The following is an 18,332-nucleotide window of genomic DNA, read 5'->3' on the forward strand; positions in this document are numbered from 1 at the left end:
GTGCAAACTAAATAAAATAAATAAAAAAGTGTTAAATGACGCAGAGAGGGGTGGGGGTGAATTCACACTAAGCTTGCCCTCAGCCTACCCCACCCACTGTCCTCTGCGGTCTCCCCTCCCAAAAAGCCTGACAGCAGCAGCAGAGGCTGCACAAGGAATGCGCCCCCCTCCTCCCAAGTGATCCCTTCTCTATTTTGGTGCCTCTCCCCCTCCTCCCCTCTCCTCAGTGCCGAGCCCATGACGTAATGGTTTATGTTAATTATTAGCATGTGGGAAGCCTGGGCTGGCGCTTCCCAGCTTCACAGTCTCTGCAAGTGAGGGAGCGAGCACAGAGCCTTCAACATGGCAAAGCCCAGGGAGGGAGAGCAACAGCACCTCTAGCTCCAGCACAGGGTCTCTCTCTGGTGCAATGCACTTGGTGCAGGTAGGTGCTGCTGTCACCCAGGGAATGGGGAGGAGGGGGCGAGCAGATAGCTCAGGGAGACCCTCAGTAGGGAGCTGCAACATTGTATCCACCGCTCTACGCGATTTGTTGACTTTCATGCCAAACTGCAACATTGTATCTAGTGGGCTTCCATGGATTGTTTATTTCCCCCCTGTATTTATAAATACTGTATTATCCAGTCTGCCCTGTCACTTGTGAATGGAGGCAATGGACATCTGCAATAGTGGCTCCTGTCTGCTCTATGGTCTGGTGCTGATTATTATCTTTATTTTTCAATTTTTTTGCAGATATTATTGGGATATAGCAGAATATAATATCCTATCTCTCTATTTATCTGTTTAGCACCCAAGCCATGTGAACCACACAGCTCAGAGGTGTATATATTTCATGCTGTAGTATAATCTGTTGCGCTGCTGTCTGCTACCTCATTGACATCTAAGAATACATGCATTGCTGCTCCAAGATAGGAAATCAACTTTCCTCCCCCCCCCCCCCCCTTTTTTTTTTTTTTTTTTTTTTTTGCAGTCATCTGGGAGCATTTATTTTTTTTGCATTTAGCCCATTTATTAATGACCATACCTCAGGTTGGTGGCAATCTGTCTTTTTTTTTTTTTTTTTTTTTTTTTTTAACCCATTGAATGATTTCCGTACAGCAGTTGGTTACGTTTCTTGATATAGATATATATTTATAATGCTTGTGGCGAGGAATCTGCTGTTGAAAGGAATTCGGCTGGCATGTGTGAAATATCTGCTGGTGGGTGATGTAGGTGCTGCTGATTTCTTTGCCTCCAGTGAGTAAACAGCTAAGTTTGATTTAATCACTGCACCAAATAGAAAAAGATTGATTTTCATTTTGTTTCGGGGTTGTAGGAAACCCTTGTGTACATTCGCCTCCCTCTGTCAAGGTTTAGGTCTTGGATGTAGCGGAAAGTAGCGTTTTTTTATTTGTTTGTTTTTTATTTGCCGGACTGCAGATGTTAACTGTAGAGGAAAATGAATTGAGTACTTTAACTTGCAACAATGCCCAGTCTGATGGGCTGTAGAGTAGCGAGCCTTGAATTGCATTGAGTCACGCATTTTCTTCTATGTGTCACATCGGTGTCTTATTTTCACAGTTGTGAACATTGACTTGGAATGCGGGTGTGGAGGAGTCCGAGAGAGAACCGAAAGGGACGTCAGATCTGGAAAAAACACTACCCAGGACACCAGCAAAAACCCCACGACGGGTATGCCTGAAGTGGATAATACAACCATCCATTAATTTGTACTGTTGATAGAGCCGTCCCTCTATAAGAAATATTACAAAAATATTCCCCCCCCCCCCCCAAAAAAAAAAAGAAAAAATCTCCATTAGACCCATTTTTATTTTATTTTTTTACATCTCCAAATTTCTCTGTGGATCCTGTCTATCTTCCTCTCATCATGATGTTTCGGGATCAAGTAGGAATGCTGTCGGGTTGGTTTAAAGGCTGGAATGAATGCGAACAAACTGTTGCACTGCTGTCCTTGCTGAAAAGGGTTAGCAGGACCCAAGCCAGATTCTTACAGATCTGCTTGGAGCATTCCTTGGTAGACTGTACAGAACTGCACATACTTGAAGGGGAAGCCAATAATCCCGGTAAGTTTCGATTCCGGAAATGTGGAGTATTATATTGTGCAGTCTGACCATAGGTGTTACAGTAACATATCACTGACTCCTCTCTGTAGATCAAGCATCCTCAAACTGCTGCCCTCCAGCTGTTGCAAAACTACAACTCCCACAATGCCCTGCTGTAGGCTGATACCTGTAGGCTGTTCGGGCATGCTGGGAGTTGTAGTTTTGCAACAGCTGGAGGGCCGCAGTTTGAGGATGCCTGCTGTAGATTTTTGCTTTTTCCTGAAGGCACAGGTGAAGATCATCCTTATCAAAAATCGCTGCCAAAAATTTCATGTAGGGATGGATAGTAAAATAAATAAATAAAAAAATCCATGGCTAAACCACTTTTTTCCCTTCCCCTGTGGCACAGACAATGTCACCAAAGCCCAATGTGATCACCAAGTTGTGGCAGCAGACTGGTTCAAAACTGGTGTGACTTTTCCCAACTTTGCAGGTTCTCAGTCCACCCTGGCCTAATGAAAGCATTAAATGGTGGTCAGATTTTCCCACACAAAAACGTTCCCTGTCATGTTTTTAATGTTATTGAAATCCTGATGCTGAAACGACATTTCCTTGTCAGCTCTGTACACTTCTCCTCTGACGCGCTCCATCCCTCTTCTCCTACTGATCCTCCCGACACATTGGTGCGGGAACACCAAAATCTGTGCGAAAATCAATTTGTCAGCTCGCACCCATGTGCAGGTATCAGTGGCGTACATAGAGAAGTAAGGGCCCCATAGCAAAGATCAAACCAAACCCTTTTCAATGACCTTTGGGCCATTTGTTTTCCACTGCCTCATTTGCTAAAAGTTGCTCCTGAGTCCTGACCAAGTTCTCACCTCCAGAAGCAGAGAAGATAATACCAACTAAGACTGGGCCCCCTCTTGCCCTGGGCCCCATAGCAGTCGCATAGGTCTGCTGCTACGGTAAGTTACACCTCTGGCAGGTATCCTAAAAAGCCCTAGACACGTTGGAGAAAAGTTTTCAAACTCAACAGAAATGGACAGTTTCAGCCATCCATTGTTTCAAAAATTTTACACAATCGATTATTCGCTACGGCCGGCATCAGACTTCTGCCAAAAAATGTCATCCATCTGGATGAAAATTTTTGCCTGTGGTAAGCTAAAAATACACTGGTATGGCGGAATCAAACTTTCAGAAAATATTTTTTCCTAAATGGACTCATTCATTGGCCAGTCTGCCATGTTGCTTTTGGGACCTTTTTATATGGACAATCCCAAGGACAACTGATCGGCCAATAATCCCCCAAATGGGACGTCATTGAAGGCTTTCTGTTCCCTGGAGGCCTGACTTCCAGAAGGAACGTAGTGTATGGAATGTCTTCACTTCCTGTAGAAATACCAAAGACCCTGTACCATATGGCTTCCCAAACCCACAGAAATTGTCACTTTAACCATAAGTGAATCACTGAATATCCCCTTTTCAGAAGTTGGGAAGGGTGAGCAACAAAAAAATCGGTTGGCTCCTTTAAGGATGGTCAAGTGTCTGTAGGGGTGCACCTATCCTTGTCCATGTCTACAGTATTGTGCTTTTACCTGGTTGATGCCATTATCTGAAGAGGTTTTCCACTTGGCCTATGTTAAACTCTTCCTACGAAGTCCTGATGATGTCATCAGGAAAGGCCGCATGGCTCTGTGTGTGTGTGTGTGTGTGTCCACCATAGTAGTGTTCCAGCCCTGTACATTAGGCTGGCCAGCGCCATGTCTGTTTGCCCATGTGTTAATACCCAGTGAATATGCATTGGGCTGGATAACTCACCCTAAGGGCTCATGCACACGACCGTATGTATTTTGCGGTCTGCAAAAACTGATCCACAAAAAATACGGATGACATCGGTGCGTATTCTGTATTTTGCGGAACAGAACAGCCGGCCCCTAATAGAACAGTCCTATCCTTGTCTGTAATGCGGACAATAATAGGACATGTTCTATATTTTTGTGGAGCGGACATACGGAAATGGAATGCACACTTTGCTTTTGTTTTTTTGCGGACCCTTTGAAGTGAATGGTTCCGCATACGGTCCGCAAAAAAAAAATGGAATGGACACAGAAAGAAAATAAGTTTGTGGGAATGAGCACTAATAAAAGTGAACCGATTGCCTACAATGGAGGTGCCTATAGCAACTAAGCAGGGAAATGAATGCAGTGGTCAGAATATTCCCTTGCATGATTTTTGGAACAATCGTCCTGTGTGCGTCTCAAGGATTTTTATATATATTTTTTTTTTCTTTGTGACTTTTTTCCCTTGTTCTTAGGCGTCGTCGTCTTCACGACCGTGCTCTTTCTGTGTACTTGAACTACGCTAGAATGAATGATGGACTTATTATTTATTTTTATTTTTTTCTCGCTATCTTGCAGTTTCTTCTAGAATAACTAAGTCAGGTCACGTAGAGTCTGGATTTTGTAGGCTTTTTGGCAAGGTAGCTAGTTTCATTTTAAGTAACATGCAGCATGAGCGGATAATTAATTTGCTGTGCAGTTTATTTTCTGTGTTTAACCTGGTCGCTGCTCAGCTGTAAGAACTTGGCCAGGAGATTTATTTTTAGTTTTTTCTTTCCCCCTATGCTCTAAACCAAAAAATGTTTTTATTTTATGAACCGAAAAGTAAGAGGATTTGCATTGTGGCCTATGCATTCTCTACGCCTTATGGAAGGCAGTGGGTCTAAGATTGGATTTGTGTTCTTCTGTAATAAATTCCTCAGGCCTGGCTGCAGCGCCGCGGTCAATGCAGCTTCCATGTGTTTGCACGGAGAGAAGAATGCCGTGGCTTATTCCAGCTGTTTTCTATTAGAGGCTGCAATCGTTGGCAGCTGGGTTTCCTGCCAGTTGAAAAAGGTTGGCAGCTCTGGCCATGCTGGGGGTCATAAGTATGAAATCTCAAATCTAGTAATATGATGATTTATTTTTTTTGCTTTGCATTTGCATTTGTATTCGATGTGAATGATAGTTTATTTGCTAAAGTCACATGGTTTCCCCGTGCTCGCAGTGATATTTCCAGCCCGTATTATGTGGAGTCGTTGTGCCGGTTGTAATATTTTTGTTCTACTTTTGTATTTTCTTTATATTAACTGTACCTTTCGTTTTAAGGTGGTTCAGCTGTTCAATTTAGTTGGTTTTATGGTGTTCAGTTATGTGACCACTTAAAGGGATTTTCATATTGTTGACCTATCCTCAGAATTGGTCATCAATATGAAATCAGCGAGAGTCTGACTCATGGGACCCCCGCTAGTCAGCTGTTTGAGAAGGCACCGATACTGCTGTGAGTGCCGCGGCCTCCTCACAGCTCACCAAGCACAGCGCCATCCATTGTATAGTGGCTGTGCTTGGTATCGCAGCTCAGCCCCATTCATTGGCCATTCATTGGCCGATTTTTATATGGTGACGTCACTGGCTTTAGAAGATCCGATATTGATGGCGTATTCTGAGGATAGGACATTTAATAACAAGATCCAAGAGAACCCCTTTTAAGAAGAGATGTCGCCTTTTCCAACATAAACTTGCATTGTATAATAACAATTCTGCTGCATCTATTCTTATGACTGCTTAGGCCATTCCTTTATTATTCCTGCTAGAAGTTATGCAATTGCTAGCAGTGTGCAAGGAAGGTCCAGAAGGGTGTTACAAGTGTGGGGTGTGTCCCTGCACAGTCTGACACTACCCAATCAGAGCTGCCTTCTCAAACGGATGATCGGCAGGGAGGGTCGGACCCTCGCCGATTTAGCTGCTGATCACCTATGCAGAGGGATAGGTCATCCGTTAAAAAAAAAATCTCAGAAAACCCCTTTCAATGAAATCGGAAACCTTTGTGCATCACACATTATGCACCCGTCAGTCATTTACCAGCCTTGCACCTTCCAGGAAATTTGCATCTAGTTCTGGTCATTTAAACTTTCCCTCGGCCTCAGCGGAATGTAAGAGATTTATAATTAGGAGGAAGTGGCGAAAGAAAAGTGACAGCTTCCCATGTCACACGGGGGCGACTGAGACACGTACGCCGAAACCCTTTTTAATTTAATCCTGATGCTGATCGTCACACACTTTATTCCACAAAAAAAGTCAATCGATCACGGCTCTAGCCCGTAGGAGAAAGTTAAAAGCTGGTGTCTTATTGGCTGCAGCGTGAATTACACCCTGCGCTCCGCTCTGGATAGTGTCGGACTGTGCAGGGACACGCCCCCAACTGGTAACACCCATCTGGACCATCACTACAATCTGCTAGTAATATATTCATAACTTCTAGTAGGAATAATAGAGGAATGATTATGATTTCATTTCCTTGCATGTCAGACTCCAGCGGCACCTGATAGGATGGGATCTGACTGGTTTTGCTGAGGTGCCCATAGACAGGTAAAATAATGTTGCACGTCACACTGGTTTTCCCTTCAAAAACGATGGAGTCTCAGATGCAGATGTGAACGGAGCCTTAGCACGTCATTATAGGAGGTTAGGACATATAGTATGGATGCCATAGAAGGTGTACTAAGAAACTGTAGCTCTCCTCTGGAGGACTCGGCTTGGCCGTGTGTTATAATCTCAGCCATTTATACGCATGGGATGGCTGCAGATTCCCCAAGTGATCAGTCGGGAAGGAAACCATGTCCAGCGATACTGTCTAAGTATAGATTTAAAGGGGTTCTCCGCGTGTTTCATACTGATGACCTGTCCTCAGGACAGGTCATCTTTATCTGATCGGTGGGGATCCGACTCCCAACACCGCCTTACCAAGCACAGCGCCATCTACTGGACAGTAGGTTGTGCTTGGTACTGCAGCTCGGTCCCCTTCACTTGAATGCGACTGAACTGTGCCTAGGCCATGTGACCGATGAACATGACATCACTGGCCTAGGATAAGGCCGTCTCTTCAAACATCTGATCGGCGGGCGAAGTCGGGAGTCGGACCCCTACCGATCAGATACTGATGACCTATCCTGATGTAAGAACCATGGTACATCTCAATGATAAATTGAAGAATATTGAAGGCTCATTTTATCCTTTTCCTTTTTTGTGTGTTCCTTTTTTCCTATTCTAAAAACAAGCTTGGCTGACGGCAGAATTGTCTGTATCCTGATATGTAGCAGCTTAGACTTCCCGTCTAGGATAACCTGATAATCATGTCATGTCTATATGGCCGTGTATACACTGAATAACATGTTTTTCTTTATTGCGTCACTTTTTATTTGCCTTGTAACCTGTTGAACCCAACCAGCCCAGAGCTGAAACTGCTCCTCTGACCTCTGCATGGTATTATTTTCTCCCCTGCCCCATGTGCAGCATCCTGTGCTCTATAATCTGGCTATATCTGACCATTATATGATTTGTATATGGCACTTTTCACCAGTTTTTCCCTCTTCACGCTCCACCACTACTACTCCAATTTCTCTGAGCTACTGGTGTATACCAGCTGCTATGATGTCTCCCATACACTGCGCACAGAGAAGAGTAAACACTGCGCCCCTGTCTCTCTGTAGTAGCATACCCTCAGAAGCACCTCATAGAGGTGATAAGTACTGAGCATTGTAGCTGTGAATCCAGTACTGGGGTGAGAGATAACACAAGAGACAGCAGCATCGTCTCTGTGCCTCTATCTGCCCTCCTCAACTCAGTGAGTTGATAATCCATCTTTTCTCTCCAGACAGATTTTGGTAGTGAATTTAGAGTGAATGATCAGCACAGGAGGCATGGGAAGGAGAAGATATTGATAAGTGGAGAAGGAGGCATTTTTATGTAATTTGATAAGAAACTTTGTAATATATCTTAGCTAATTTTGTGGAAACCACAGCGCTATTTAAAGGGGTTGTCCAATCTTGGACTTTGGGGGCATATTGCTAGGATATTCCCCTAATGTCTGATAGGTGCAAATCCCACCTCTGGGACCCGCACCTACCCTTAGAATGGAGCCTGCAAATCCCACCTCTGGGACCCGCACCTACCCTTAGAATGGAGCCTGCAAATCCCTCCTCTGGGACCCGCACCTACCCTTAGAATGGAGCACGCAAATCCCACCTCTGGGACCCGCACCTACCCTTTAGAATGGAGCCCGCAAATCCCACCTCTGGGACCCGCACCTACCCTTTAGAATGGAGCCCGCAAATCCCACCTCTGGGACCCGCACCTACCCTTAGAATGGAGCCTGAAAATCCTACCTCTGGGACCCGCACCTACCCTTAGAATGGAGCCTGAAAATCCTACCTCTGGGACCCGCACCTACCCTTAGAATGGAGCCTGCAAATCCCACCTCTGGGACCCGCACCTACCCTTAGAATGGAGCCTGCAAACTGACGGAGGGCCCACCGCACATGCGCATCCACTCTCTCCATACATTTCCATGGGAGCACCGAAAATAGCTGAGCGCTGTCTGGTGGCCGCGCTTGCGTGGTGCACTTCCTGTTCGTTTCAATTGGACTTCCGAAAATAGCCGAGCGCGCCGCTTGGCTATTTTCGGTGCTCCCATAGAAATGAATCAAGGCAGCATGCAAGGTGCACCCTCAGGCTCTTTTCGGGCTCCGTTCTAAGGATAGGTGCGGGTCTCAGAGGTGGGTCCCACCTCTATCAGACATTGGTAATGTGTCCTAGCCATTCGACCTCCCCCACTATAGTGTGAAGACCTTGCAAGTAGCTCCCCATAAATTTGGCTCCTTGGTGTCTGTAGTCTTCCCAGCTTTATTGCACTAGGCAAGTAATAGATAAATACAGGTGAAACTCGAAAAATTTAAAGAATATTGTGCAAAAGTTGCGGTAATTTATTTCAGTAATGCAACTTAAAAGGTGAAACTAATATATGAGACTCATTACAGGCAAAGTGAGAGATTTCAAGCCTTTATTTGTTATAATTTGGGTGATTGTGACTTTGGGGTTTTCATAAACTAAGCCATAATCTCAGAAAATTTTAATATTGTGAAAAGGTCCAATATTCTCAGCTCAAAGTGTCACACTTTAGTCAACTAATTAATCCATAACACCTGCAAAGGGTTCCTGAGCCTTAAAATGGTCTCTGTTTGGTTCTGTAGGAATCACAATCATGGGAAAGACTACTGACTGGACAGTTGTGCAGAAAACCTTCATGGACACCTCCATAAGGAGGGAAAGCCTCAAAGGGTAATTGCAAAAGAAGTTGGATCTTCCCAAAGTGCTGTATCAAAGCACATTAATGGAAAGTTATGTGGAAGGGACAAGTGTGGAAGACAAAGGTGGACAAGCAGCAGGGATGACCGCAGCCTGGAGAGGATTGTCGGGAAAAGGCCATTCAAAAGTGTTGGGGACTTTCACAAGGAGTGGACTGAGGCTGGAGTTAGTGCATCAAGCGCCACCAGACACAGATGGATCCTGGACATGGGCTTCAGATGTCTTATTACTCTTGTCAAGCCTCTCCTGGACAACAAACCACGTCAAAAGCGTCTTACCTGGGCTAAAGGGGAAAAAAGAACTGCTCTGTTGCTCAGTGGTCCAAAGTCCTCTTTGCTGATGAGAGCAACTTTTGCATCTCATTTGGAAACCAAGGACCCAGAGTCTGGAGGAAGAATGGAGAGGAACACAATGCAAGATGCTTGAAGTCAAGTGTGAAGTTTCATTTGGGAAGCCATGTCATCTGCTGGTGTTGGTCCACTGTGCTTCATTAAGTCCAGAGTAAACACAGCCGTCTACCAGGAGATTTTGGAGCACTTCATGCTTCCTTCCACAGATGAGCTTTATGGAGATGGTAACTTCATTTTCCAGTAGGACTTGGCACCTGCCCGCACTGCCAAAAGTACCAAAACCTGGTTCAATGACCATGGGATCACTGTGCTTGATTGGCCAGGAAACCCGCCTGACCTGAACCTCATAGAGAATCTATAGGGCATTGCCAAGAGAAAGATGAGACATGAGATCAAACAATGCAGAAGAGCTGAAGGCTGAAGCATCCTGGTCTTCCATAACACCTCAGCAGTGCCATAGGCTGATGGCATCCATGCCACGCCGCATTGAGGCAGTAATTGATGCAGAAGGGGCCCAAACCAAGTACTGAGGACATATGCATGATTAGACTTTTCAGAGGTCCTACATTTTTAACATACTTTATTTATTTTTTTATTTCATGTAATATTCTAATTTTCTGAGATTGTGACTTTGGGGGTTTCATAAACTGTAAGCCATAATCATCCAAATTATAACAAATAAAGTCTTGAACTATCTCGCTTTGATGCAATGAGTCTCTCATATATTAGTTTCACCTTTTAAGCTGCATTACTGAAATTAACTTTTGCACGATATTCTAATGTTTCGACTCTCACCTGTATACATTTAGTCTTGTGAAGGTTCCTATTCTAGAATATCCTGTTCCAGAGTGTTACGAAAAGGCTTTCATATGGTAAATGGTCACGACGTGAAATAATCTGAGTTGTCGCTGGCTCTCTTACTGTGACTTAGGTTCTGAGTTGTTGACTCATATTCTATGGGGGATCGTCTGAGTCATGCACATATTGATCTGGAGGTGCACTTCAGCTAGCAGCTTTAGAAAAGGGATGAAAGAGGAATTATTTAAAGTTTGTCCAGCGCTATGATTTTAAAGGGGTACACCCATCTATAATACCCCCTCTGTCCTTTCTTTGTGGGGTTAGAAGCTTTCTCCAGATTATCTACACCCAATTAAAAAGGGGACGGAACCAGGTAAGACCAGGCCCCATGGCATCCTCATGGGTTGTCCTTCTCCAACCCCGACTGATGAGGATCTAATCCCATGATGGCTAAACTCCGGAACTCCAGCTGTTGTAAAACTACAACTCCCAAGATGCACACTTGCTTGGCTGTTCTCAGAACTTCATAGAAATTAATGGAGCATGCTGGGAGTCGTAGTTTCGCCACAGCTGGAGTGTCGGAGGTGAGCCATCACTGATCTAATCCCTACTGACCTCGAGCTGGCGGTGAATGATCAATGGAACACTTTTGTATCTCCAATTGAGTTACTATGCATGAGCTGATAGAGCGCTGGCCACCCATATAAACTGTATGTTGCAACGTACCTAGTCAACATGCCCCTTAAAGGGGTTATTCGATATCACAAACAGTCTCCCCCCCCCCCCCCCCCCCGGGCCCCTCAGAGGGAATCGACTCACCTGGCTCCGCCGCTCCTGATCCCCACACCGCCGCTGCTGCTTCTCACTGTACGCAGATGAAATTGGGTTTTCCAAAATTAGAAAATGTGGCTGATTTCTGGCACAAAAACGGTACCACATCTGTCTGCCTATGTTACCTGCTCGCATAGTAATGCCAAGTCAATAAGTAACAAAGTTGGAAAGTAGTCGGAAATAATTTGAGCATTTTATGACCTTTTTCATGCAATGACTTGAAAAATCCCGGATAAGAGACTCGGCCGCCTCTAGCTGCTCTCTAATGTAGGGAATGCTGCATAAGAAATGATGATATACCTACAGGCCACCTCTCTGTGAGCAGATACCCAGACCTACAGCTATATAGGGTCAAAATTCTGTTATGTGGCCATAGTCCTAATTTTATCACTGTGTTCACATAGCTCATAGCAAAGGGGGGGGGGGCAAGCTGGGCCCTTTTCTCAGGGGCCCCATAACAGCTGCCAACACTACTGTTGGCCAATCAAGCTTGTATCTGTACGGGGGAGCCAAATGATTATTGGGTCAGATCTAGAAAGCTGTCAGCCGGACATCCACAGTGCCTTCTTCTACCCTACCAGAGTTTTGAGGAGTTGGCCAGAATTAGAAAAAGGTGGCTGCTTCCAAAAACAGCGACACATCTGTGCACAGGTTGTATGTGGTAGTGGAGCTCCGGCACATTTACTTCAGCGGAGCTGAGCTGCAATACCAGAATTTGTGGCAGTGGCCGTAATGAGTGGCAGTGGTCATATTCGAATTCATGATATTCGTTATATTCTAAGTTTTTGTTTTGTTTTTTTTACGCGAAAATCTTCAAGGTCAAAAACTAATATATAGAGCGCTACAGAATATAGTGCTATATATTCGTTTTTATAATCTCCAATTTTTTTTCCATCTGAACACATGATTCCTGAAGTCATTGGCCCACAAGCAACTTAAGCAGGGAGGAATCATGACTTCAGATGGAAAAAAAAAAAATGACAAATATTCTAAAAAAAACTACTATATAGCACTATATTCTATATATTCGTTTTTTAGAATATTCGTCATTTTTTTTTTTTTTTTTCCATCTGAAGTGAACACATGATTCCCCTCTGCTTCTTGCTTGTGAGCCAATGACTTCATTGGCCCACAAGCAAGAAGCAGGGAGGAATCATGTGTTCAGATGGGAGAAAAAAAATGATGAATATTCTTCATTATGAATATATAGCACTATATTCTAAATATTCGTTAATTCTCTAAGTGTCGATATTGGCAATTTAAAATTCGAATATTCGCGCTCAACACCAGTGTCAACCCGTGTGTGTGTGTGTGTGTGTGTGTGTGTGTCAACCCATGGATGTGTGTGTGTGTGTGTGTGTCAACCCATGGATGTGTGTGTGTGTGTGTGTCAACCCATGGATGTGTGTGTGTGTGTGTGTCAACCCATGGATGTGTGTGTGTGTGTGTGTGTGTCAACCCATGGATGTGTGTGGGTGTGTCCTCTATGGGATAGTATAGAATAATGCAGCCTGCGGTTGCATGGCATGCATGGCTGCCTATGCGCGATATATCCTGCAGGCATCATATGGCACAGCTGCATTTGTCGAAAGTTTTGACTGCATTGCAAGTTCATCATATGAACAGAGCCTGGCACACTGTATGGCGGTAAACTATGGGCACTGTATGCCACAGTTATTTGTTATTTTATGCGATATTGGGTGAAGTACATTAAACCTCCTGACGTATACACTTAGCATTTCCATAGCCCCCATTCACCAAATAGAGGCCAAGAGTCGTTATGGCCCCCATCTGGCCGGTATGCACTGGCATTATATATTTCAACTGTATAGGATAACGGAGCAGACTCCGATTTCCCGCGGCCACTGCAGAAAAAATAAATAAAAATTATAGAAGCCGAGCATGCAAGTGTATTGGGAGAAGGGGTCAGGAGAGATGGCTTTTAAACTGCTTTGGCATTCTCTATGCCCTTAGGTAGTACGCAGTGCATCGTTTTCCCTTCCTTGAAGACCTTCCATTATAAGTTACTGTTGTTGTGTTTTTTCCTTTTTTCCTATGTGCAGTGTTTTGTAGCCTTTTTAGTGGTACATCATTTCTTTTACTTGTAGCTTCTTTTAAATGGGTTTTCCAGGTGTAAAATATCTTACCGGGTGGGGGTCTGACTTATGACAGCGCTCCGGCCTCTTCTTAGGCCGATGACCTCATGCTTGTCAGTTACGTGGCCTATGTGCAGCTAAGTCCTGTTCAAGTGAATGGGCCTGGGCTGCAATACCAAGCACAGCCACTATACAATGTACAGCGCTGTGCTTGGTATCCTGTGAAAGCCCTTGGTCAAAACATTGGGGTAGAGGTGGGGTGGATAACTTTACGAAAGTAGTGAAATTAAAGGGGTTTTCTGTGAATACAGTACGGAGGACCTATCCTCAGAATAGGTCATCAATATCAGATCGATATGTTTTTGTTTGTTTTTTCCCCGTCACCCCCACTGATTGAATGGGCTACTGCAGGGATGCTCAACCGGCGGCTCTCCAGCTGTTGTAAAACTACAACTCCCACCATGCCCTGCTGTAAGCTGTCCAATCACTTAAAGGGGTTATCCGACACCTATAATGCCCGGGCACCTCATACAGGTTATACTTACCCCGCTCCCCACGTCGCTCCTGATGCCCGCACGGCACAGATAAAAAAATCCAGCGACACGGGAGGGGGGGCACTCTCAATGCTGGGGAGGCTTGTCCCCTGTCGCGGCCTGCTATTGGTTGCTCCCCTCCCCCCGTCGCCAGATGTTTTGATGTGGCAGGCATCAGGAGCAATGCGGGTGCCAGGGAGCTGGGTAAGTATAACCTGTATGAAGTGCCCAGGCACTTTGTGGGGCATTATAGGGATAACCCCTTAAAATAAAAGCAGCGCTACAGTACTATTCACAGGAGCAGTGTTGTCCCAGTGCCTGTACTGGAGCGCAGAGTGCAGCAGCCCATGCAAAGAGCTATCGCCCTGGGTGTCCGCCAATCTGATATTGATGAGCTATCCTGTGGATGGGTCATCAATATTTAAGTCCCACTTTTTTTTTTTTTTTTTTTGTCAAAGTAGGGAAATTAAATCCCCCCCCCCCCCCAAACAATGTCTTGATCAGGGCCCTGAATTTAAGTGTCTCGAAGTCGGCCTCCTGTTTCCCCGGCTATTAATAGCGGGTCATTTATCTGTTTCCATTTAAATCTGCTGCTTTTCTTCCCCCTTTTGCCGGTTCTTCCTTCCCTTTGTCTGGCTCGGTCTATCAGAGCTGCCTTTCTGCATTGCAGACATTGTTTTAGCGCTGTATAATCTGTTGCTTCTGTTTGCAGCCGTACGCCGTGCCTTGCGTGTCGCAATGGAATAAAGCTATTTTTGTCAGCTCTGCGCTAGGCCCTTGATCCTTGTGACTGCTGTGGTTTTCACATAGAATTATCAGTTTCTGCAGATGCCACATATACAGCCGGTGCTATTTTGGTTGTAATATTTTTTATTTTGTATTTTTTTTTGCCTTCTCTGCACTGTATTCTCATGAATGAAGCCTTGCCCCATGATACGACTGCTGGCAATGAGTACAATGCACTGGCTAAAATTCTGCTTTGTGTAGTAGATGGGCTGCCAGCCCATAAGGGCACACAGATGGGTACCTAGCCCCAGAAGAGCCGTTGTACCACATTGGTGGTCTCAATGCAGAGGTGAGTAGTGACCAGGGCCGGCGTCAGAACCCGGCAAACCCGGGCAAGTGCCGGGGCCCACTGTAAGTTAGGGGGCCCACTCGTCTCCGCGGCGGCCCCTTTAAAATGTTTGCCAGAAATATTTGCGCAGCGCAGCGCCTGCTCGCCGTCCGAGCCATAATTATTCATGTTGCGCAGCGCCCGCCCCCTCTCTCACGTGATCCTCTTCTCTTCTGACTCCGAGTCCAGGCACCGCACGCCGCACAGATCAACGAATCCAGCGATGATCCTCATTTGAGTCTGACTCACTGTAAGCCCGCCCCCAGCCAGCAGCAGGCCTGATAGCCGAGCCCAGAGGAAACCTGACGCCCAGCCCAGAGGAAACCTGGAGGAGCTGAATGCTGCTGCTGGACTCGTTTTAAATTTAGAATTAAGGTGAACTAGTAACAGTCACATACCAAGACCAGTTCATGAATTTTTGCCAATAAACTGTATAATTGATTTCATGTGTTCTGGTATTTTCTTATAGGAGTTTATATTGTGTTTTAGGCCGAATGCACACGTCCGCATTCCACGGCTGTGAGCGGTCCGTGGTATCCCGGCCTGGCATCCTGCTGAGAGCAGGAGCGCACGGCGTCATTGGTTTCTGCTATGACGCAGTGCGCTTCATGCCGCCGCTGCACTACAGTAATACACTCGTATAGATCATACGAGTGTATTACTGTAGTGCAGCGGCGGCATGAAGCGCACGGCGTCATAGCAGAAACCAATGACGCCGTGCGCTCCTGCTCTCAGCAGGATGCCAGGCCGGGATACCACGGACCGCTCACAGCCGTGGAACGCGGACGTGTGCATTCGGCCTAAAACACAATATAAACTCCTATAAGAAAATACCAGAACACATGAAATCAATTATACAGTTTATTGGCAAAACTTCATAAGAGGAAATTTTCCTCTTATGAATTTTTGACAATAAAGTGTATTATTGATTATCATTTTCTTATAGGAGTTTGTTTTAAGCCTCATTCACACGGCCGTTGTGTGCCCATGGCTGTATTGCGGCCCGCATACGGCAGGTCCGCAACGCAATACACGGGCACCGGCCCATGTGCACTCCGCATCACAGATGCGGACCCATTCACTTGAATGGGTCCGCAATCACAGAGATGCAGAACGAACGCATGGATTGGAACCCCATGGAAGCACTATGGAGTGCTTCCGTGGTATTTCTGGCCGTGCCTCCGCACCCCAATAAAATAGAACTTATTCAATTTTTTTGCGGGGGCGGACGGTTAACGGACCCATTCAAGTTGAATGGGTCCGGATTCGTCCCGGCCACTGCATGGACGTTGCCCGTGCATTGGGGACCGCAACGGATGCACAACGGCCGTGTGCATGAGGCCTAAGGGCTCTTTCATACGAGCGGATGCCGTGCGGGTAATCCGCTGCGTGAAAGAGTGCCAAGCCCCGTCCAGGACAGCAGAGACACGGAGCAGTAACATGATTGATAATGCTCTTTGCCTCTCTCTGACATTTTTACTACAAAATGACAGTGAGATACAGTTGTCACTGTGATTTTGTAGTAAAATTATCACAGAGAGGCAAAGAGCATTATCAATCATGTTACTGCTCCGTGTCTCTGCTGTCCTGGACGGGGCTTGGCACTCTTTCACGCAGCGGATTACCCGCACGGCATCCGCTCGTATGAAAGAGTCCTTATGCCCCTTGCAGACTAGCGTTCCTCCCGCAGCAAGTCCACATCGCAGCACCCGGCCCAACCTCCCAGCGCTGCCGGAGGTCACATAGCATTATATTGATTGATCTAACCCTTAAAGTTCTGGAATGTATTGGATAACTGGCATAATGCTGTTAGTGTCATCTAATACATTCCAGGACTATAAGGGTTACATAGCATCATAAATCAATATAATGCTATGTGAATCCCATCAGTGCTGGGAGGTCAGGCCGGGTGCTGCGATGCGGACTCGCTGCGGGAGGAACGCTTGTCTGCAAGGGGCCTTAGCACAGGGGGGCCCACTGAGGCTTTATCGCCCAAGGGCCCACATGAACCTGGAGCCGGCCCTGGTAGTGACCCCCCCCCCCCTTTCGTTATGGTGTTCCTCCGCATAATAGCATCTCCTATTCCCCTTTTGTAAAGAAGCTATGACTAAACCTGGGCCCGCGCCCTCTGCGCCCTCTGCGTTTGGTGTCTGGTCCTGCCCCCCCGCGCCCTCTGCGTTTTGGTGTCTGGTCCTGCCCCCCCGCGTCGCCCTCTGCATTTTGGTGTCTGGTCCTGCCCCCCCCCCCCCCGCGTCGCCCTCTGCGTTTTGGTGTCTGGTCCTGCCCCCCCCCCCCCGCGTCGCCCTCTGCGTTTTGGTGTCTGGTCCTGCCCCCCCCCCCCCCCGCGTCGCCCTCTGTGTTTTGGTGTCTGGTCCTAATCCCCCGCCCCCCCCCCCGCGTCGCCCTCTGCGTTTTGGTGTCTGGTCCTTCCCCCCCCCCGCGTCGCCCTCTGCGTTTTGGTGTCTGGTCCGGCCCCCCCCCCCCCGCGTCGCCCTCTGCGTTTTGGTGTCTGGTCCTGTGCCCCCCCCCCCGCGTCGCCCTCTGCGTTTTGGTGTCTGGTCCTGCCCCCCCGCGTCGCCCTCTGCGTTTTGGTGTCTGGTCCTGCCCCCCCGCGTCGCCGTCTGTCTTGAAAATGGCGTTCCAGACAGCTTGACAGACGTCTCCTTACTCCATGCTATGCCGTGACCAAAATGTCGGCCATCGTTTGTTTGAGGAAGACTTCATAACTTCCTATTGCTGGGGTGGGGTTGGGGGCGCCACTTTCATAACCCCAAAAAGGAGGACATCGCTCCCGTGACAGCTGGTGACAATACAAGACACAGAATGGAAACTGTCATCTATAGAACAGCATCAGCCAAATTACACTAGAAATCTAGAACTTAAATCATCGCTTTACTCACCGCTCCTTGCACCTCCTTGTGATATTTAACACCTTTCCTCGCTGCCTCTAAGAGATTGATATTGGACGTTTCAGGGAGAAGGTATAAGAGTAGAGGACTACAACTCCCAGCGTGTTCAGGCTGTTAAATGATATCCTAGGACATTACAGGGATAAGGCATACAAGGGAAAGACCAACTCCCAACATATCCAGGCTGATATTATGTACTATCTGAGCAGGCTCGGACTGGCCCACAGGTGTACAGGGAAATCCCCCGGTGGGCCCCTGAGCAAGGTGGGCCCCTAATCTCCCACCCCCTGCACAAGTGGCACATAACACATTAGACTTACTGTACTACATACATATATTCAATGTACATGTTAAGATAAAAACTTGTTAGATTATTTATTATACTTGAATGTATCCGTACGGTGGGCCCCCAAAATAAATTTTACTAGTGGGCCTTAGGTACCCCAATCCGACACTATCATTACAGGGAAGAGGTATG

At 46.5% G+C, this 18,332-nt stretch overlaps 1 protein-coding gene across 1 annotated transcript in view; it reads left to right on the forward strand.

Annotated features, from left to right (window-relative positions):
• Positions 1-323: 323 nt before the first annotated feature.
• The window catches only part of SAMD4A (sterile alpha motif domain containing 4A), a 79,137-nt gene continuing 61,128 nt past the window's right edge, over positions 324-18,332 (forward strand). Inside the window, 2 exon segments of the mRNA XM_044293004.1 lie at positions 324-424; positions 1,561-2,063. Of these exon segments, the coding sequence (XP_044148939.1) occupies positions 1,868-2,063 (196 nt within the window). The 5' untranslated portion in view covers positions 324-424; positions 1,561-1,867.

Source organism: Bufo gargarizans, chromosome 1 (genome assembly GCF_014858855.1).
Source record: "Bufo gargarizans isolate SCDJY-AF-19 chromosome 1, ASM1485885v1, whole genome shotgun sequence".
Classification (NCBI taxonomy): Eukaryota; Metazoa; Chordata; class Amphibia; order Anura; family Bufonidae; genus Bufo; species Bufo gargarizans.